General features: G+C 43.5%; 1 protein-coding gene across 1 annotated transcript in view; it reads right to left on the bottom strand.

The window, feature by feature from the left end:
- Positions 1–584: 584 nt before the first annotated feature.
- Positions 585–22,268, bottom strand: part of tox (thymocyte selection-associated high mobility group box) — a 57,117-nt gene continuing 35,433 nt past the window's right edge. Inside the window, exons 5-10 of the mRNA XM_079285010.1 lie at positions 16,056–16,301; positions 12,289–12,525; positions 11,775–11,855; positions 9,485–10,009; positions 2,697–2,857; positions 585–2,030 (exon numbers count right to left, since the gene is read on the bottom strand). Coding sequence (XP_079141136.1) covers positions 1,991–2,030; positions 2,697–2,857; positions 9,485–10,009; positions 11,775–11,855; positions 12,289–12,525; positions 16,056–16,301 — 1,290 coding nt within the window. The 3' untranslated portion in view covers positions 585–1,990. The remainder of the gene's footprint in view (positions 2,031–2,696; positions 2,858–9,484; positions 10,010–11,774; positions 11,856–12,288; positions 12,526–16,055; positions 16,302–22,268) is intronic.

Raw genomic sequence — 22,268 nt, 5'->3', positions numbered from 1 at the left:
CGGTTGCTGACATGCTTTGCAGGTACGAACAATGTTCACCATCTTGCTTTAGCGTGTTAGCATGCTAACATGTGCTATTTGGTCATAAACCAAAGTATTGGACACGGTGAAGTTTTGACCCGATGATGTCGCTGAATGAAAAGTCAGATGATCACCACAGTTATGCAACTCATCCTGTTCATTATTATTCTCCACCAAATTGCAATCAAGGATCACCAGTCAGTCGGATTGTTCCTCTGGAGGATATAAATAATGGTCCAGTGTAATAATGTAATCAGACCGACCGACTGACATCTCCAGCACAGCTACACCGGCTCACATGGTTTTAACAAAAGTGTTATTTTTGTTAAAACTATTGAGACAACATCTGATCTGAGCCAACAGGAGGCTAAGAACACATATTTTCTGAAACTTCAAAGACATTTGTTTTGCAATTACAGCTGAGCTGCTTTGCATAAATGCAAAGGCCAGGACACAAAGTGTACCGTGTCGCAGGTTTACATTATTATGTGGCGTTAATTAGAGCTGCTGTCACAAACCACTCGCAAACAAACAAAGAAGGAAAAGAGGCAGGTTTTGGAGTAATGACTGCACATCAATGCAGCGCTGACTTTATTCTCAAACACATTATTAGAATCTAAAAATAAGAAAATCTTCATGGTTGTTGTTGCCCAGAGTCCTTTCATCTGCCAAAAAAAACACATTAATACAAAGAGATACAGAGCAGAGAGAAATGTGTCCCTCATCATCGTCATCATCATCATTAACACTAAAACAAAACTTTATTTGATTAAAAAAAACAACATTAAAACACAGCCAACCCAGCAACAGTTATAGTTTCTTAAATAGCCTCTGTGCACAGAGAAATAGAGATGACAAAAGAGACCATGCAACGCAATCAACCACTCCGCCTTCTCATTAACACTTCACACACACACGCACGCACGCACACAGTTTGGATCCGAATCAATATCATCAACAGACATATGCCAGGAGGAGGAGTCATCATCGTACAAAGGACTATTTTTGTTTCTTTCTTTTTTCCCCCCAACAAAGAATTGTTTGACATTTCATTATTTCAAGAACTAAAATACAATGAACTTCTACCCTGCAGATCTGCGCCTCGCTGCGAGAGAACAATGAGACTTCTTTAATCGTACACAATTATTCACAGCTGGCGCCGGGTTAAAGCGGCTTCACTTCCACCTCGTTCTCTTATTTTTATTTATCCGAGTAAAGCGGTGCGAGTTCAGTGTCATTGTCACTCGTTACGTCGCCTCATATTCATACAATTAAAGAACAGTTTGTGTTGTATTTGGTTATTGACCCACAGCTGGAGTGCTGTGTTCTCTTGACTTTGGTCACAGAAGGAGTCAGCAACTATTAGGTCAAAAAAAGAAAAGTCAATTGGCTTTAAAACTGACAGCTCAAACTTTTATGTTACAGCAATTTACACATGGCTCTTCAGAGCTTTTTGGAACCGACGGTAAACACCGTCTTTACAAAATGAGGAACTAGATATGGGGTTGGGTTTTGAGGGCGGACAGAAAATGAGACAGATTATCCCTTTGTGAGGGCGGTTGGAGTATATACACCTATCATCGTGGTTCACAGCACACCACCTCTCCTCGCTGGTATACACAATTTCAATTCAAAGCACAACATATCTTATGCTGTAAACGGTCAGTAGAAAAAGACACAGCCAATAACAGATGTCAGACCAGCCGTGAGACTTTCCTCTTCCTGTTCTTAACACTGGCCCTGTTGTCTCAGAAGAGACGTGGTAGTTACACACAGAAATGTCCAATTATTCTACTGCCTGGACTCAAGTTTGAAGCGCTGAACTCATGTTTGGTGGTTGAGTCCTCAGTGGGTTAGGGCTGGACTAGACTGGACTAGGTTTGCCAGGGTTTTCGTGTGGAGGTGAGGCCGGAGGTTCCGTGGCAGTCGAAGGGCTTGGTTGAAGTTTTGGCGTCACTTTGTCCTGAGATTAGCTCAGATAGAGAGGTTTGTCCCTCTGCAGGCCGCCGCTGGAGGAGAGGAGAAAGTAAAAGTGAGGTCACAGGAACCAGTGCGATGGTATTTACTGGATCTGACGTCGGTCCCAGACTTCCCATATATGGGGCTGGCTGAAAGCACTGGGTGTAGCCAGAGGAGGGGTGCGAGACTCCCTTTGCTTTTAGGCAACAGCCATGAAACTTTGTTGAAGGAACAGTGTGCAGGATTCTGTCGATCTATCGGCAGAAACCATGTTTTTATTGGTGTGTAATATTCGGAAACTAAGAGTCGTTGTGTTATCTTTAGCTTAAAATGAGCCCTTCACATGGACACAGGGTGTTGGTCCTCTTCCACAGAGTCCGCCATGTTGCAGCGCTATGTTTCTACAGTAGCCCAGAATGGACTAACCAAACAGTGGTAATAATTCTGAGGAAAACACTCACTTGAAAATTTGGGATAGAAATTTAGAATAAATACAAAAAGCTGTAGTCCATGGAGCCTTCAAAGAGCAGGCTGAAAAGCAGCGTTTTGCTGATTCAGCACCTACTGATGGGTGTGGTCAGAAATGTGCTGCTGTACCTGTAACCACACCCAACAGTGATGTCACAGTGTCCTGGGGTACACCTGTGCATCACTGCAGCAAGGTGTGACGGACGTCAGCAAAAACATGATGTTCTTCAGAAAGCCTCATACCCTACCCGTTGCCATGGTAATCGGTACTCCAGTCCAGAGAGGGGTGGTGGTTGGGCGTGTGTCGACCCAGCTGATGGTAGTCCACTGATGATGACATCACCGCTCCACCATTAAGCATACCTCCTCCTAATTGCTGGTATTCAGACTGGAGGGAGGGGTGGTAGCCCTGGAATCAAAAAAAGACATGGTGAAACAGGTGAAACAGGTGAAACAGGTGAAACTGTGAGGCGACGGTTGAAGTGAGGCAAAAATGCTGTGAGAGTCGAAAAGTTCATGCTGGTGTTCTAAAAACATCTGGAAGTTGGTTATTGTAGTTCGGTCCATCTTATTAAGAGCTACGAGGAACTGTCATTTAGTGTTGATGTTGGCGGTCTCTGTGGACTAAAGTGGTAGTGTTTCTGAGCACCAGAGTCCCTTTAGAAAACCTCTCATTTTACTGCAGAAGGTTCTGACAGTCTGCTCCTCTCAGTCCTGGTTCTGGTTCTCCCGTGCCTCCCTTCCTTCCAGCGGGTCCAGCAATACGTCCTGGGTCTCCAGCAGCGTGGTGTCTGTGTTGGCTCCAGGAGGAGGAGGAGGAGGAGGAGGAGGAGGAGGAGGAGGAGGAGGAGGAGAAGGAGGAGGAGGAGGAGGAGGAGGAGAAGGAGGAGGAGGAGGAGGAGGAGACGCTGCTGCCGGGAGCTGAGTTCTCCTCCTCCCTCCGGATCTGGGTCTGTCCACAGTGGACCGGTCTCTCTTGGAGGATCTGGGTCTGTCCACGGTGGACCGGTCTCTGCTGGAGGATCTGGGTCTGTCCACGGTGGACCGGTCTCTGCTGGAGGATCTGGGTCTGTCCACGGTGGACCGGTCTCTGCTGGAGGATCTGGGTCTGTCCACGGTGGACCGGTCTCTGCTGGAGGATCTGGGTCTGTCCACGGTGGACCGGTCTCTGCTGGAGGATCTGGGTCTGTCCGCGGTGGACCGGTCTCTGCTGGAGGACATGGGTCTGTCCACGGTGGACCGGTCTCTGCTGGAGGATCTGGGTCTGTCCACGGTGGACCGGTCTCTGCTGGAGGATCTGGGTCTGTCCGCGGTGGACCGGTCTCTGCTGGAGGATCTGGGTCTGTCCACAGTGAACCGGTCTCTGCTGGAGGACCTGGGTCTGTCCGCGGTGGACCAGTCTCTGCTGGAGGATCTGGGTCTGTCCACGGTGGACCGGTCTCTGCTGGAGGACCTGGGTCTGACCACGGTGGACCGGTCTCTGCTGGAGGACCTGGGTCTGTCCACGGTGGACCGGTCTCTGCTGGAGGATCTGGGTCTGTCCACGGTGGACCGGTCTCTGCTGGAGGACCTGGGTCTGACCACGGTGGACCGGTCTCTGCTGGAGGATCTGGGTCTGTCCACGGTGGACCGGTCTCTGCTGGAGGATCTGGGTCTGTCCACGGTGGACCAGTCTCTGCTGGAGGATCTGGGTCTGTCCACGGTGGACCGGTCTCTGCTGGAGGACCTGGGTCTGTCCACGGTGGACCGGTCTCTGCTGGAGGACCTGGGTCTGTCCACGGTGGACCAGTCTCTGCTGGAGGATCTGGGTCTGTCCACGGTGGACCGGTCTCTGCTGGAGGATCTGGGTCTGTCCACGGTGGACCGGTCTCTGCTGGAGGACCTGGGTCTGACCACGGTGGACCGGTCTCTGCTGGAGGCCCCGCTGGAGTCTGAGCTGAAGGAGTTTCTAATGAACCTGCATGATGTCACCAGAATCCGACCCGGTGGCACCGATGAGAATAACTTTGTAGACATAGACAACATTGTGGCTGAAGGACTTGTTTACTGATGTTGTGCATACTAACTATTGATCTCAGCCCTGGAGCCGATAAAACTATTTGAGTTCAGTAAATGTCTGACGGTCAGTGTGGATCTGATGACAGAACACCTGCACACCACTAACGTCTCATATGATATATGTGACTCACTCACATATTTTACATCTTTATCACTAATATCTATCACGAATAATCCGCTTAGAAATCAAAGAGAAGACAGACGCTCCTAATGACTCCAGGAGTTTTGAACTTTTCCTCACTATGAAAGTAATCCAGGTGCATCCATCAGTTCACTGCCAATAGGAAGAGTTATAAACTACTACTTCTAATTCATGTCAACACAGTGTTAGACTTTGAAAACCCGTTTTAGTTCATAACCCTCATTTCAATGGAATTATGTTGACTATATTTCCAACATGTATACGGTCTTAATTTTTGTTAGAAGTGGTTAAAAAGTGAAATCCTTTCCATCCATCCCAGTGCTCTGGAGCAGGTTTGACTGTGAGATGCCAGCGCAGCAACAGGAGGTGTGCTCATGTCCTCCTGAACCTCTAAGAATCCTTTGACAGCTCAATGCTTTCTGATTAAAGATATTCTGAATGTAACTCAAGTGAAAGGGAGACAGACAGCAGTCATGGGTTCATCAGCAGTAATTACAGGGGGGGGGGGGGGGGGGGGAGACACGAGTGAAGAGGAGATGAAAAGGTAAGAGGAGAGGAGGAAGGCAGAGGAAGAGGAGGAAAAGGTATCTAACCATAAGATACTTGAGGGAGGAGAGAGATGGAAAGGGAGAAAATCGAGGGAGTGCAGAGTGTGTGTGTGAGAGAGAGAGAGAGAGAGAGAGAGAGAGAGAGAGAGAGGCTGAAAGGGAAGTTAATCTGAGTGTTGTGAGTGAAAGAGGAGAAAGAGGAGGACAGCAGGTGGTTGGGTTCTCCCCCCTCTCCCCCTCTACCTCACCTATTCATCCATTGTCGAGCAAATTCTTCTCCTTCACTCCTTCACAAAGACCCCATCTGCCTCTTTTGTCTCTCTCTCTCTCCCCCTCTCTCTCCCTTCCCCCATCATTTCTCACTCTTCCCTAATGGAAAAAAAAGTTTAGGGCTCTGTCACTGTGTCCTCTCCTTTTTTTCTCTTCACTTTTTTCACTATTGTCGGCTCTCTCTTTTTGTTGCCAAAAATATGCAAAAAAATGGAGGAGAGAGAGAGAGGAGGATTATGGGAAATTGGGATTTAAAAGTGCACTTTAAAACCAGGGATAAAATGAGACTGAGCTGCAATCCATCAGCCCATTTTCATCTATCTGGAGGAGACACATCAGACTGAACTCACATTGAGATCACAGCCTCTTCCTCTTCCTCCTGTTGTGATAGAGTGAATATCAACAGGCCAACTGACTCATTACATGAGAGACAGGGAGACAGCGACAGACACACGCAGAGAAACAGATAGGTAGTAGAAACAGGTCCCACCAACAATTCACCCAAAAATCTATTTCTATGATTAAATGTTAAATGTCTCCTTGTCACGTCAAAACTATTCCGACGGTCTGTTGTTATCACACAGGCACACAGAGAGAAACAGAGGTCAACTAATCCAACAGCATAGTTGGAGACGACTGGATGATAATCAGGATTAATGGAGTTATGTTCAAGTCTGTTCGGTGCTGTAGTCCTCAAGGAAATGCTGATGCACCCTCTCCCTCTCTAGCACCCATCCCATCTCCACTGTGAGTGTGTGTGTCTCCTCTGCTGATATATTCATCTATCTTCATTCACCTCTGCAGCTTTTAAATCAGCCAGATGCTGTTACCTCGGGGAAATAGGAAAGCTGACTGGTGTAAGAACAGCTTTGATGGTCCATAGAGGAAACAATAGATGTGTCCCGATTACAAACTAAAGTCACATTTACAATGAGCTATACTCAAAAGAACAGATGGCTGATGGCTGATTTTTGAGTGAGCTGTTGATGGACATCATGCAATGCATAGGAAAAGGTAATTAATGATATAAACATCACTAGAAATCCTAGAACATCTAGTTCTTTCACTGACAAACTACAGCACAGTGAAAAAACAGTAAAGTATGTGGATTCCTCATTAAGCTGCAAAAACAGTACACTGTTACCATCAGTACATACTGCATACAATACATATATAGAATGGATTGGTATAGAGCAGATGACACTAATATATATATATATATATATATATTAATGTATATATATTAATGCTGGGCAACGATTACAATTTTAATCGCGAATAATCGCATTATTTTCTGCGATTAATCGTGATTAGTTTGTTATAGAAAAACAAGTTACCCTCAGAGTCCAGAGCCACGATCAGAACATTAGAACAGGAACCTTTCGAGCAACAGCAAGTTAACATTCAGAAATCAGTTTTATGTTTATTTCTGAACAGGTGCCATCAGGGAGCAGCCCTATGTTCAGTCTATGTTCAGCATATGTTCAGTCTATGTTCAGTCTATGTTCAGCCTATGTTCAGCCTATGTTCAGCCTATGTTCAGTCTATGTTCAGTCTATGTTCAGCCTATGTTCAGTCTATGTTCAGCCTATGTTCAGTCTATGTTCAGTCTATGTTCAGCCTATGTTCAGTCTATGTTCAGCCTATGTTCAGTCTATGTTCAGTCTATGTTCAGTCTATGTTCAGCCTATGTTCAGTCTATGTTCAGTCTATGTTCAGCCTATGTTCAGTCTATGTTCAGTCTATGTTCAGCCTATGTTCAGTCTATGTTCAGCCTATGTTCAGTCTATGTTCAGTCTATGTTCAGCCTATGTTCAGTCTATGTTCAGTCTATGTTCAGCCTATGTTCAGCCTATGTTCAGTCTATGTTCAGCCTATGTTCAGTCTATGTTCAGCCTATGTTCAGTCTATGTTCAGCCTATGTTCAGTCTATGTTCAGCCTATGTTCAGCCTATGTTCAGTCTATGTTCAGCCTATGTTCAGCCTATGTTCAGTCTATGTTCAGTCTATGTTCAGCCTATGTTCAGTCTATGTTCAGCCTATGTTCAGTCTATGTTCAGCCTATGTTCAGTCTATGTTCAGCCTATGTTCAGTCTATGTTCAGCCTATGTTCAGCCTGTGTTCAGCCTGTGTTCAGCCTGTGTTCAGCCTATGTTCAGTCTATGTTCAGCCTATGTTCAGCCTATGTTCAGCCTATGTTCAGCCTATGTTCAGCCTATGTTCAGTCTATGTTCAGCCTATGTTCAGCCTATGTTCAGCCTATGTTCAGCCTATGTTCAGCCTATGTTCAGTCTATGTTCAGTCTATGTTCAGTCTATGTTCAGCCTATGTTCAGCCTATGTTCAGCCTATGTTCAGCCTATGTTCAGTCTATGTTCAGCCTATGTTCAGTCTATGTTCAGCCTATGTTCAGCCTATGTTCAGCCTATGTTCAGCCTATGTTCAGCCTGTGTTCAGCCTGTGTTCAGCCTATGTTCAGTCTATGTTCAGTCTATGTTCAGCCTATGTTCAGCCTATGTTCAGCCTATGTTCAGCCTATGTTCAGCCTATGTTCAGCCTATGTTCAGTCTATGTTCAGCCTATGTTCAGCCTATGTTCAGCCTATGTTCAGTCTATGTTCAGCCTATGTTCAGCCTATGTTCAGCCTATGTTCAGCCTATGTTCAGCCTATGTTCAGCCTATGTTCAGCCTATGTTCAGTCTATGTTCAGCCTATGTTCAGCCTATGTTCAGCCTATGTTCAGTCTATGTTCAGCCTATGTTCAGCCTATGTTCAGCCTATGTTCAGCCTATGTTCAGTCTATGTTCAGCCTATGTTCAGCCTATGTTCAGCCTATGTTCAGTCTATGTTCAGCCTATGTTCAGCCTATGTTCAGCCTATGTTCAGCCTATGTTCAGCCTATGTTCAGTCTATGTTCAGTCTATGTTCAGCCTATGTTCAGCCTATGTTCAGCCTATGTTCAGCCTATGTTCAGCCTATGTTCAGCCTATGTTCAGTCTATGTTCAGTCTATGTTCAGCCTATGTTCAGCCTATGTTCAGCCTATGTTCAGCCTATGTTCAGCCTATGTTCAGCCTATGTTCAACCTATGTTCAATAGTGTCCCTGTTAGAGTGAGGTGAAGTACACCGCTGGGATTCACTGTGCAGGAGAGTTTTTAGTCTGAGCCAGCGAGCAACGGACTTTCAAAAAAAGTTTTTTTAAACTGCATTAACGCGCGATAAAATAATTGTCGGTGTTAATTAATTAATGCGTTAACGCGATAATAATGCGATAACTTGCCCAGCCATAATGTATATATATATATATATATATATATATATATATATATATATATATGCTCCTTGATTTTTAATGAAAATATCAGAAGAAAAACTAGAAATGGTGGAAAATCCAATACAGAATAATTGGATGGTCTGCATTACATTTCATGTTACTTCAACAACCACTGTGGGAGATACGACTGGTGGCAAGATTGATCAAACAAATCAAGGAAACACTAAAACCCAAAACGGATTGTGTGTGAATCAAAGCCTGATGCATCTTCCTCCTCTGTGTCATTGAGCTCCATTGTTGTCCATTAAAAACTCATCATCTGTTGCCCTGGGTATTATGTTCCTTCATTACCATGAACACACACACTGTTTGTTTATTTTGACCAAATCTCATGCACACACACACACACACACACACACACACACACACACACACACACACACACACACACACACACACACACACACACACACACACACACAGTCATGCTGCCACAGATACTCACTAGAGCACCAAATGTGGATTAATCCGCAGCAGAAAATAGTCCCCCAATAAATGTTTCCTTCTGTTTGCGTAACCTTTTCTGAATAACACAGTGTCCAGTTGTTAAAGTAAACATGCAAAGTCTGAAAGTATTTAGAAACACATTGTTGGTTTTGGTCTTTTCATGGTATTTATCATGTCCAACCTACTGACTGCTATCAATCAACAAACAATAAAGACGTACGTTCAGTGTGAGACTGACCTGTGTGATGCCAGGCGAGTGCGTCATTCCCAGTGCGTGTCCACTGAGCTGCTGGTGCTGGTGGTGCTGGTGGTGGTGCTGGTGGTGGTGTGGACTGTGCAGCCCCCCCAGGTGTGCCTGGCTGTGGAGGGGAGGGCTGACCTGGAGAGGAGGGGGGGACGCGGACGCCATGCCGCCGAGGGACAGAACTCCCTGGTGGGGGACGCTGGGCCGCGGGACGGTCCCTCTTGAGGACAGAGCCTGGAGCTGGGGGTGGAGCTGAGTTTGAGGAGGGGGCAGGTGCGGGCTGAGGCCAGGGCTCGAGGCGTGGGAAGGGTGCGACGGGTGAGGGTACGGCATGTACATGCTCGGGTGCTGATGGGGATGGGGAGTGTGGGGGTGAGGGTGGCCCAGTGAGCCGGAGGAATGGTGCTGGCCCGGGTGACCAGGGTAGACCGAGGGTTTGGTTGTAAACATTGAGGTAGAGGAAGAGGGAGGCGTGGAGGAAGAGTGGGGCGGCTTCATTTCAGATGGATCATTGTAACTCTGGAGAACAAGAAAAGGGAAACAGTGAGCAGGGCTCACACTGACCCATTTAGTGCCTTAAAGGGATACTTTGTGTTTAAGTGAGGTTCTTCTCCATGGTCAGTGTTTTACGGTTAGGGTTGGGTTAGATGAGGTTTGTAGAAACAGACAGGAGTAGAGTATTGTTCTGCTGTCAACGTATTTTAGACACCTAAACCATCAGTTATAGTTCATGCTATGTCTAGAATATCTTCACCTCTCTACGTTGCTGTCACACGGCCTTTCTGATGGCGAACTGAAGCTGTTATCTACTGCTGCCTCCATCAGTCAGTTCGTTTGTGTTATTGTGTGACTTTGGTGTTTTAAATGGTTCGTTTGGATTCACCAGAGTCACACACTAACACAAACAACCAGCAACTCCTGTGTTCTGCGAGAGTCTGGTGACTTTGAAGAGATATATCACTTCAGACCAGGGTAGGAAATTCACATATTTTTTTGGGGGCAATTTTTGCCCCCACTGACTGAAATCCAGGGGCATTTTCAAAAAATTGGGGGCATTTTTTGAAACTTGTGAAATAACATTTAACCTTTGTTCAAAATAAAACATATACTTATTTAGGCTTACAGTATATGAGCAATTGTCATCATATGGCAATAATAAGACTATTAGGCAGTAGTCTACAGATTCAAAGTGTTTTCTTCGATTTATTTAACAAAAAACAAACAAATCAGACAATCACATTCAATTTAATTCTTATTTCTCTGTGGTTATTTATTGTTATCATTAAATGTTTTAAACAACTATTAACAATTATTAAGTCAACGATGCCTTGATTACATATACATCAGTCATTGTATGGAAAAATATATTTTTGTAGCACCTCAAATATTCAGATATTACCCATTTTTGTGCTGAACTTATGCATTAGTCATTGTGTGGAATTTTTAAGAAAAACATTTTTATAGCACCTTCAAATTTTTAAAAATGTGCCATTTGAAGGTACAAATTCAGTTCAGAGTTTTTGCTGAGTAAAATATCTTAATTGACTGTCAGTCAGGTATTATTCATTTCCAGCAACCCTCAAATCAAAGAATAAAGACACTTTAGGTGTATTTCCCTTTAACTGACGAGATGCAGGTAGCATGTTTTACACTTAATGTGAATATAATTCATTTAATCTAATTTCCATTATGCAATATGTGTACTTTGTTGGCATCTTATTCTGAAAACCGGATGTTCGTCTGAATAAACCGGATGTTGTCTCACGTTAATCTTTCCGTTAACTTTCAAAGTCCTTCGCTCGCTCCCGATCTGCACCGTTTAAATGCGTTTACCGTGGATTTCAGGAGTTGCTGAGTTGACCGCTGTCTCGCAGTCTCAGGTCTGATTAAGAAGCGCTCCATTTTTTTTAGGGGCATTTTTTTCCCCTCTCCGAGTGATATCAGGGGCAAAATGATATTTCTTAGGGGCAGTTTTGCCCTCGTGTATTTCCGACGCTGCTTCAGACCCCCATCAGAAAAGGCTGTATGGCAGTAAAGAGGTGAAAATATTCTCAATGCAGAGAAAACTATAACTGATAATGATGTTTTCAGGTGTCTAAAATACGTCCACAGCTTTGCTCCTGTGCTGGTTCTCCTGTCTGTTTCTATAAACTCCATCTACTGTAGTAAAACACTGACTATGGAGAAGAAGCTCATACAAACACACCTAAAGAAAGCTAAGCTATCCCTTTAAGGCACGAGTTAAATGCCAAGAACTGTGATTATCTCAGTGTGAGTGGAGTACCTGTGAGACCAGACTGGCTCTGTAGGCTGCCAGTTGCTTCAGATACTCCTTCTTGGCCGTCTCGGTCCTCTTCTTGTACGACTGAAACACAACCATTTGAATTCTCAACCAGCTACTGGATTTTACATCTCTATCTCAGTTATACAGCATTTGAAAACAAATTGTTCTGCATCAAATGATTGAATGCATTAAATCATCTCAGGTGTTGCCATCATGGGGCCCACAGTGTCTCCCTCAGCTTACACAGTTATCTAACAACACATAACCACAATGAGGACTTCCCAGGGCACCAACAACTATTCTCTGAATCTCAACTTTTAAAAATTCAGTTCACACACCACTATTGGCTTTCTTGCGAGATGCAGTGATTGGTAGTCTCAGTTGTCTTGCTAGAGCTCAGGTTTCCCTGCAGAACTGTAGGTTCCCATCAAAAAGACAGTGTAGCTACTACTACAAGAGTGATGGGCTAGCAGAGAGGCACACGGACACACTAACTTAAAGATGGAAGACCGACCTGTTTCTCTTCCTCTCCCAGCCCGTCCCACATGGAGGCCACGATCTTTGACACCTCCCCGAAGGTGGCGTTGGGGTTCTGGGCCTTGATGTTGGCTTGGGTGTCCCTGAAGAACAAGGCGTAGGCGGACACTGGCTTCACTGGCTCATTGGGGTCCTTTCGCTTCTTCTTCTTTGGTGTTTTGGGTTTCTTGGAGATGTCCACTGTTGCTGGCCTCTTCTCTGGTCCACTGACAAGCTAAGAGGAGAAGAAGGCCGTTGAGTAGGACACAGACAGGGACGGTCAGGATGAAGACATGGAGCACAAATGTATAATCAAACTCAGACGGTGGTATGTGAAGTAAATGACATCTCTGAAACATCATGTTTCTTTTAAGAGTCATCATTAACCTGACATGTTAACAATGACGGACAGCGAGCCGTTTGGCGGTGTAACAAAAAATATCCTAGCAAGCAAAGGAGAGCATATTGTAGCGAGCGCGCGCTCGCTGTACCCAGCATGCCGTTTGCTGGTGTAACAGTAAATAGGGGTCCCCTCCCAATACACTACTCAGTGTGTACTGGGGCACTACTCATAAATATGTCCCAGAGATCTCAAGAGCTCACACTTCCTTGGGGCCTCAGTGATATACAAACCAAGTGTGAAGTCGATCGGATGAGCGGTTGTGAAGAAAATCAAAGGACAAACAAACACAGACAGAGACTCACATGACTGACATGTGAACTCAACCGTTCTTGTTTGATGTCGAGCTCTGACTCAACCACAGAGTTCAGAGATGGGAAACTCCTCAGCAGTCAGCAGAACCATCAAGACCAAACACAAACAGTGTCGACATCTGTCGGTCCCCAGCCTGACATTCTTTCAGCCAGAGGACTGCTATATTAATAATATTATAGGCACAATCAAATGCAAAGTCAACGCAGTCAACATGTATCTAGTTTATTCGTGACACGCACCAAAAGAGAGGGGGAAGGGAAAGTCATTTCATGATCGTTTCATGGGATTCTCTGATTAGGCGCTAACTACAGATAAAATAGAGGTCAATGTTCAACCGGTGCACTTAATTATCAATTCATGAATCCCAATTATTAAAGATAATCTTTAAGTACACAGCCGTTCAGCTGACCAAGCAGTACTGCATATACAGTATGTCTCCACACAAGCATAAGATTCAGTAAATATGAAGAATGACGTTTTCTTTGTCCCTATTTCCCCTGAAATGAGTACAAATTGACACCATTCTTAACAGGAAACTGTGTTCTCAGAAATAAGAGACCTGGAAAATAAAAGAGTTGACTCAGCCTCCTTTGACTCACTACAACTCGCTATCCATGTCCTGGATGACTGCGACATGCACAGTCTCCTGATTTTCACCTCTCTATGTACTAGTCATGGGGATAATGTGTGGACTGTTCTTGCCAGCAATGTTCCCTCTAATTTTTCATGTGTCTGGGCATACACACAAGCTCCCTGAGCACACTGAGGACCACTGTGAGCAACATCAGATGTGCACGCTGTGGCCACACACCAGTATCACACCTGTTCAAAACCTTGGATCATAGCAAGTTACATGGCTTATTAAAATAATCAAATTACAGCAGCAATTTTCACTAGCTTACTTTTAATATAAGTGATTTGACAAACTTTAAAGGAAAAAGACAAAAATCTTGTTGTTCATGAGATGTGTAGTATGTTTTATGTGAGAGTCCTGCTTGGCCATGGGAAGAGTCCTGCTTTGGCCTGTGTGAGGTCCTGTTGTGGCCTGTGTGAGGGTCCTGTTCTGGAAGAAATGATACATATACACCTTTCAGACATAACATTTTGTTCACATTAAAACATTCACATTTTGCACAATGACGTGTGCTGTAGCTTGTGATACAGTGTAAATTCCTGTAACTCTGTCTGTAAAATATGTAATTACTCAGTTTTTTATTATCATTTATACTACCCATAAATTATCTAGTAGTAACATAATTTAATGATTAATATCCATAAGTAAAAAATCTTAATAAATGTCACTAGAATATGCACAAATCTGACTTAAATTTTACCTTATTTTTCACGTCTGTCCTTCTCACTTCTCCAATGGTTGTACACTTTGTCCAGGTTGATGGCTTCGTCTGCTTCTTGCTTTGACTTTATGTCGCTGCCCGTTCGTTTCGCCATGATAAGGGGGGATAAGGGGCATTTGCGTCTCGTAACTCCGCCGCCCTGTTGTTAGCTAGCTAACCTGCACGGCGCGAATGGGCAGGGCAATAGTGTCAATGCTATGATTGGCTGCGTAGCGTAAGTGAACCGAATCGTATCATTGGCTGGACACCTGTCACTCACTGAGTTACGTTGCAAAATAGTACAGAAAACAAAATTATTATTATTATTATTATTATTATTGGTTTAATTGATTAGATAAGATTAGGACTAATATTAGATATTAATTAATACATTTATGTTGAATTTTATTTTATGCGCTGCATAGATTTTCTTGTGCGCTGAGAATGTGCGAGCAGTGCGCGATTGCTCAAGCGCGCAGCTTAGAGGGAACATTGCTTGCCAGTGCACTGTTTCACTGCGCCCAGCGACAGCAGCTTGGTTTCCACCCACTCCTGCTTCAGAGCTATGAACTACAGCGCACATTGTGTATTTGTTGACCTTTAACAACTCGATATCAAGAAGAACACAGTTTTAGGAGCCGGAGTTCACTGATGAAGAAACTCAACAAAGGGAAGATGAAGGCTGACACGTGAATGGGAACACTGTTTTCATTGTTGACAACTAGACCTCATTGCATTGTTCTTTCTGATGTCCGTGACAGCAGCAGCTTTCAAACACTGCTCAGTGGAGGAGCAACACAGAAGTTGACTTGAAACAGGTTTCTTATTTGAAATGGTGAGCGAAAGTATTCAACATTCACTTAGATAACAGTCTAAACGTCAGCTTCTCCTCTTCATCAGGACTGTGTGGGTGTGGTGTAGCCCAGCTGGAAGCCTGGGGCCAGATTTCGATTGAAAAAGTAATGGTAAATTCTGGTGAAACTAAAGGTGAAAATATGTGACGTAACCTTTTCCCCCACTTCAGCGCAACGAGAAGACAAACACAGAAACGTCTCATGTGAGATAACTTTGGCTCATGTGTGTTCATGTCGTCACTTACAGAGATAACCTGAATAAATAGGCCTTTAAATGAGCAATGTTTGAAAGGTGCCATACACAAATATAGAATTTTGTAATGATTACTAAAATCCAGAGGCTAGTATATCAACATGAGTAACACTACATGTCGTGTAGGGTCACAGAAGCAGCCATAGTTTAGATGTGTGGGAGTATTTTATAAAGGTATAAGCAGCAATGTCCATGCTGTGTTCCTGCTGAAGCAAACACTACCTGGATACCTGCTTGTGATGGTGCCCATATACAAGTCATCCCTCTACGTCACCAGTGAGAATGATACAGTGGGTAGATATCATTCAGCAGTACAGTAATGCTTTCATTTCCCCAGAATATGAACAGTCACTTTGGTTTCAGTGTGAGAGACCGAATGGTGAGGGAGCTGATTTCCATCTAGTTGATATGCAGGGAGAACGGCTCTATTATGACACATAACATTACCATAAGAACTATCCACAGTCTACACACACACACACACACACACACACACACAGCAGGACCAAATGCTTGCTACAGCCCAGCCAGATATGACTCAGTGACTCACGAGTGTCTGTCTGTGAGTGGTTGTGTGTGTGTGTGTGTATTATTTTCTTTTTTTTTTACCCTGAGTCCGTCATCATTGTCGTCCTCGTGTGCTGAACTGGAGGGAGATGGTGTGGCGGATTTACTTCCAGGGGGTGAGGGGGAGTTGTGGGTAACAGAGTTCCCACTCAGCCCCAGCTGGGATTGGTTGATGGTGGACAACTGGCTTTGCTGGCTCATGCCCGATTGGCTCCTGGGTCCGAGAGCAGCCTCGATTGGCTGCTGGCTGCTGGTGAACCGAGAATCAGAGTTCACCATCTGCTGCATCTGTGCAAAAAACGATAATGAGAGTTGGTGAATGAAAGAAAATACGAGGTGTCATTTGGAGTTTGATGAGCATGTCTTTATCTACTACAGTCCACGTCGTTCATCGGCTTTCCTTTGTTCCACTTGGCCTTTCATCGGCCCTTTGGTGCCATTATTTCTTGTAGATTATGATAAAAAGTGCACAGAAATGTGATTCAATACAGGATGACATGCAAAGTTACAGAAGAAACATCAACTGCAGCAATATGGGTTAAAAATCTAAATAAACTGACATTTAAAAGCAAAGGTGAACAGTTTTTCCTCCTGGGTCCTTCTTGGTCCACTTTAAAGCAACAACATGCACCTTTTTGTCTTGTGACAGGAAATGTGTAGCTAGTTCCACCCAGTCTCTCAGCTTCTGAGTTGAACACATGACCTTCATCTTGTGTCTCTTTGAAGCAGCATCTGAGCCGAGTGTTCACTAACCTGTGAAACCACTACAGCAGCACCAGTACTCTCTCCTGATTCTGACTGCCTTGTCTCACCCTGTTTTCTTTTAACTTTGCTGTTCTCCCCTGTTTTCTACTATTGTTATTGCCGTGACTTCTGCTTGTTTGGTAGAGGTCCTCGCTGGATACCCGAGTGTAATTCTGCACAGAGATCACATTCACAGCCCCTGTGCGTACCATTTCTACCTCAATGTTTCTACATGTTGCTCTGGATGAGCGTTGTTTTAAGGATGGTGACTTGAACAGAATACAAGTATTGTTCAGTGTTACACTGACAGCATTACTAACAAAGTGTACAGACCATCCAAAAGTCACATAAACACACTTTTTGATTAGGTCATGCTTTCCTGTTTCAATTTGAATTCTCTATGCAGTCAAACACATGAATAAAACAAATCTTATGTGATTCAGGCAATCATGTCAATTCGGCAGTCTTTGAACCAATTGCAGATAAATATATCTCACAATAATCCGCAATCCGTTGAATCATAACCCCTGTATCATGATGCGCATCGTGTAGCCAGATGCACAGCGTCACTCGTAGTAACAAACCCTTCCAGTCTACAGTTCCCCTCAGGAGTCGTAACCCCGCGACCCGGCCCAGGAATAGTGGAAGTCAATGGATGGATCCTCGTTTTCACAGCTGCAGCAGTTAAAGAGACACATATATGTTTCTCAGGAGTTGGTAGGAGAGTGAAAACATGACTGCTGACTGTCTGCTGCTCCGTGTCTGAGCATCACTGCCAGAACAACTTCATCAATGGAAGTAGCTGGTGAAGGCCAGATATTTCTCTTGGGAGTTGGTGGAGAGCAACACAGCCTTTAGTTCCTATCAGACTAATTATAAAATAGAGAATTTTCTGCCGGGTCTCTCAATCAAAACATTAACAAAGACGGAGTTTAGTGACGTCGTGAACTAGCATGGGTTCATGGGAGTTGCCATCATTGCAGTAAGGGCTGGGTACCAGCCCTCAATAAGGTATCGATCACAATAACCCAGTACCAAGTAGTATTGAGACTTCACCAGTCAGGACATCTCGGTGGGCTGTGAGTCGAGCTGCCGCTAAGGTCGGCTCAGCTTGATTGATGACTACAATCATCCATAAAACATATAGTTGAAAACCACCAAGATTTAAAAAGTGTACCTTAAAAAAGTGGATAAAGTCAATTCATGACGGCTTCTGGCCGACAACCACAAAGATGACCAGATGAAACAGACCGCTGCCTTGATTCAAATGAGAGATTTAAAGGGTTCAAAATTGTTGCAACCCAACCCCGGAGAGGAAGAAGATAGCGTTGGATGGATGGATGAGAATTGTTGGAAACATTTGGGATACTGTAAGTACACAACTCAACAGTTAATAAAAGATAGGTCGAGTCATTTTTAGACATTTTAAGGCAGAAAAGTTACATATTATACCTTTACATGTGTGTTAACGAGATGATAACATCTCCGATGCTGCTCTAAGTGTCATTGACACTTTGCTCCCACTCTGCCCCACATTCAGGTCGGTGTCTTAGATTCCATATTGGAGTGAACAGAAGGTGTGCTGAAACAGTATCTGAGCTACATAACATGTTTATGTAACAGACCCAGCTGGGCTCTGGAACAGTCTGCCTTTGCTTCACAGGTTTTGCACGGTGTGCAGCAGCCCGGGATTCACTAATAATGAAATCTGATAGTAACCGTGGCAACAGGCGATACAGGTCAGGCAGAAGACGGGATCAGAAGTCATTCAACATAAATTCCCGCTCGCGTGTAAATACATCAGTAGAGACACTGAACTCCATTTTCTGCACTCTGCAGAAGTTGCTCCATCCTTTTATCTGGAGGAGACATTTTGACCAAATACGAGCACTGCTTTATTTCCTCCTGCATCCACGGCCTCAATAAGTCTTCAGAGAGCTGATGTACTGCTGGATATAGAGTGACCAGAAGGTGTGACGGTCACACCTGTGTCATGATGTTCCATTATGCATCGCCGTCTCTCAAAACAACCGTCTCCAGAGAGAATACACCTCATATCAAATGGAATAAAAAATGTCAAAATGCCTCAAATCAATCTGTATACAATCAAATAAAAGTGAAGGGCGTCTTATGCAGAATGTTCCTTAACGTTAACATGTTAATGTCACATCAACATGCATGTTAATATAAACCATGAAGCAACAAAGCAGCTGTTTTTGTTGAAAGACTTCTGCTCTGGAGGATTTAGCATTTCTATTGAGAGGTTAGAGTCTTTCTGTTGATGCACAAGCTTCAAGTGTTCAGCATTGAGTGCATAGCTCCATTAAGCTTTTACTACAATGGAGCACATTAGTGAGCTACTTCTTAATGTAATGTGAGGAGATATTTTCTGATGTACCGTTTGTTCTGTACTCATCCCAAATGGATTACACGAGTATTTTATTCAGTGATCTTTTTATGACGGAGTCTTGACAGTCGATACTGTTTCTTCTCGACATACATGTGAAGCTCCAACCAGTCCTGAACTACATATTCTCAACATTTATCTTGGTGTGGCAGCTTTTCTTCACTATGTCGATGTGCATTTTAAACTATTTTCAAAGCATTCTTTCTTTGTCAAATGTTTCTGTTTTCATGCTGATATTTTAGGCCTTTGGTGCCATGATGTGATGTTTATGACTCTTGATGTATTGAGTAGTCGTTGTACATTTCTTCCCCAGGAACGTTGTCCAGTGACACCCAGTTTGTACTACTGTATATATAAATACTGCAATACTTTAATCAGAGGGCCATTGGCCCCATCACTGCTGTGTTTCCTCCTCTGGCTACTGATAGAGACTTTAAATGAAAACCTTCATGCCTGCCACTTTTAAGTAGTTTTGGACAAACAGGAGGAGGATATTTCATGGTGTATTTTGGTGTGTGATCCTTCTTTCTGTGTAAATCACTTCAGTCTCGTGATGAGTCAGTCATCAGTGATATTCGGTCTATTTCTCAGGAAAACAAAAGCTATACAAAAAGTGATTGCCGACACCTTCAGCATGGGAACTTTGACACCTACTGTAGCAAATATGAAGACGGGACTCGTTGATGATGAGTATTTAGAGTTTCCTCTCAGTAAGCATCGAGTAATAGCGGATGTGGTCTGGTGTGCTGCGGCTGTGCCCCTCTCGGGACCGCGTTACCTGAACCCGGTTACCGGCAGCAGCCTTCTGTGGTATTTAGATGGAACACCGAGTGACATTTCTCGAACACGGGAAGAGCTTTCGGATTGACGCAGAAATGCTGAAAAATAATAGCTGCGTTTCGGCATTGGTTGGGTTGGAACTTCGATAAATGTCATATTAGTCAGTCGAAATATCCTACTGTGATAATTCTCCCAACTCTTAGTTCAGCTGAGCTATCGACGAAGCATTGTTAAATAAGAAAAATACGTAACAATCAAAACCTTTACCGTGTTTTACAACAAAACTGCTGATTACATTATATGTTATATTGTTATTATTGTTACAACAGTATGTATTATATGATAAAACTGCAAGGTGCAGGATAATAAAAAGTGTTTACTTGACAAAATTGAAATGCACTTAAGGAAAATGCGGAGTAGGTCATTGAAAGAACGGAGGTGACAAGGTCACTCAACAACACATTGTGCTGATACAACATTATCGATATTCAAAAACACTTTATACCAATGGAAAAATAACAACAATCAGCTTTTCCTTTGGGGGGACATTTCTGTCAATGGCCAAAGAGAACACCAGAGGGGAAACCCCCGATGAAGACGAGTGATGACTGACTCATGTTCCGAGAAGGGAAAAAGCTTTGGCTCTCACACTCTTCACACAGGTGTGGTTGATGACTGAATTTCAATATGAAAGCTACAGCGGTAAAATTCTGAATCCGTTCTTGATTTTAGTCAGGAGAAATCCACACTTGTTTCTGTATTTCATGAATGAGTTTGCCCAGTTGTCATAGAACAGTAGATGTTACATTGTCCGTTCTTGTTTTTATGTCTTTCCATAAGAACTACGCTGATCATGACTATGGTGCCAGTGTGGTCACTTGTGGTTACTCTCCCTCATACTCACCCTTTCACAGTTCATCAAAGTTAAATGGAGCATTTTGGTCTTCTGAAAATGTCTTTGGCTGTGCTAAAAGACTAACGAGACTAAAACACTCTTTTCACTGGCCAAAATTAGCATCACAATTAATAGCACAGTTAACTTGAATTACAGGGTACGACGCTAGCGTTAGCTGGAACTTAGCGAGTGCTACGCTTACGGTAGCCTTGCTCCTCCACAGCTGCATCCTCTTGTCTAAATATGGTCACTTCTGGCTCCAAAGAAACAAGATGGTGACGACCAAAATGCCAAACTTCAGGGTTCAAAATGGTCGTCAACGAACCAATATGTGACGTCACGGTGGCTACGTCTACTTATTTTACCAAGTCGATAGCTACAACTTAGTTACTTTCCTTGTCGATTAATCTGCTGATCATTTTCTTGATTAATCATTTGGTCTGTAAAATTAAAAAATGCACATCATGGAATCCAATTGACATGTCAGACTTTGTACGGGCAACAATCCAAACATCAACATCATCAATTTATTATAATGTAGGACCAAGAAGAGCATTTTTGCTCAAAAAATATTTTAACAATGAATTGATTTACAAAATAGTTGTTGACACATTTTCAACGAATCAATTAAAAGCTGCAGCTCTCTATTGTCTTTGTGCTTGACTAATCACACTGTGTCCAAAGCTGTAATGTAAGGGTGGATTCCCATGAATACATTGTACGTTCTCATGGTGGTGCTCTTTTCTTTGTTCATCCATGTCACTGCTCATGCAAAGTTATCAGTTGTTCTTTTTGTTTCAGACAAACAGCCGAGGGTAAATGAATCCAACAGGGCTGTGTAGATGAGAAACGTCCTGTAAATGACTGTAGGTTGGATTCCTTTTGGGTTACATCCATATCATGACACACAAAAGACCTACTATCGTTAAACATCATGGATTATTACTTTGAACCAGGTAAGAACACCATCACAAAATCACAAAAAGAAGCTCTCGGAGCTAATCATTCAGACATTAACCTTCATTCAGATGGCAGACAGGAAATAAAAAAAGAGCAGTCTCGATATTAACTGCAACTGAGCGGTCTTGCCTCTTCCTAGAATAATACAGACACACACACACATATTCACTTGAATCTTTCTAGCCCCCGATTAGGCCGAGCCAGGCACGGTTGCTAGGCAACCATCATTCATGGACTGGCAGTAAATGAATGTTAGTATGAGAATATAAAGGCGAGGTAGGGAGAAGCAGAGAGAGAGAAAAGGTGGGACTGAGAAAGACAGAGATGGAAAATAAGATCTTCCCTTTAGGCCATTCAAATCATTATCTCCACTGTGACACGCTTCACAGACGGGTCAGTCACATTCATCGACAATAAAGAGGATTTCATTAAAAGTTATTAAAAACGCTGTTATTTTATGGTGCTTCTA

The sequence above is a fragment of the Melanostigma gelatinosum genome (assembly GCF_949748355.1).
Source record: "Melanostigma gelatinosum genome assembly, chromosome: 15".
NCBI lineage: Eukaryota > Metazoa > Chordata > Actinopteri > Perciformes > Zoarcidae > Melanostigma > Melanostigma gelatinosum.
The sequence above is the reverse complement of the archived record's forward strand: the minus strand, read 5'-3'. Positions and strand labels throughout refer to the sequence as shown.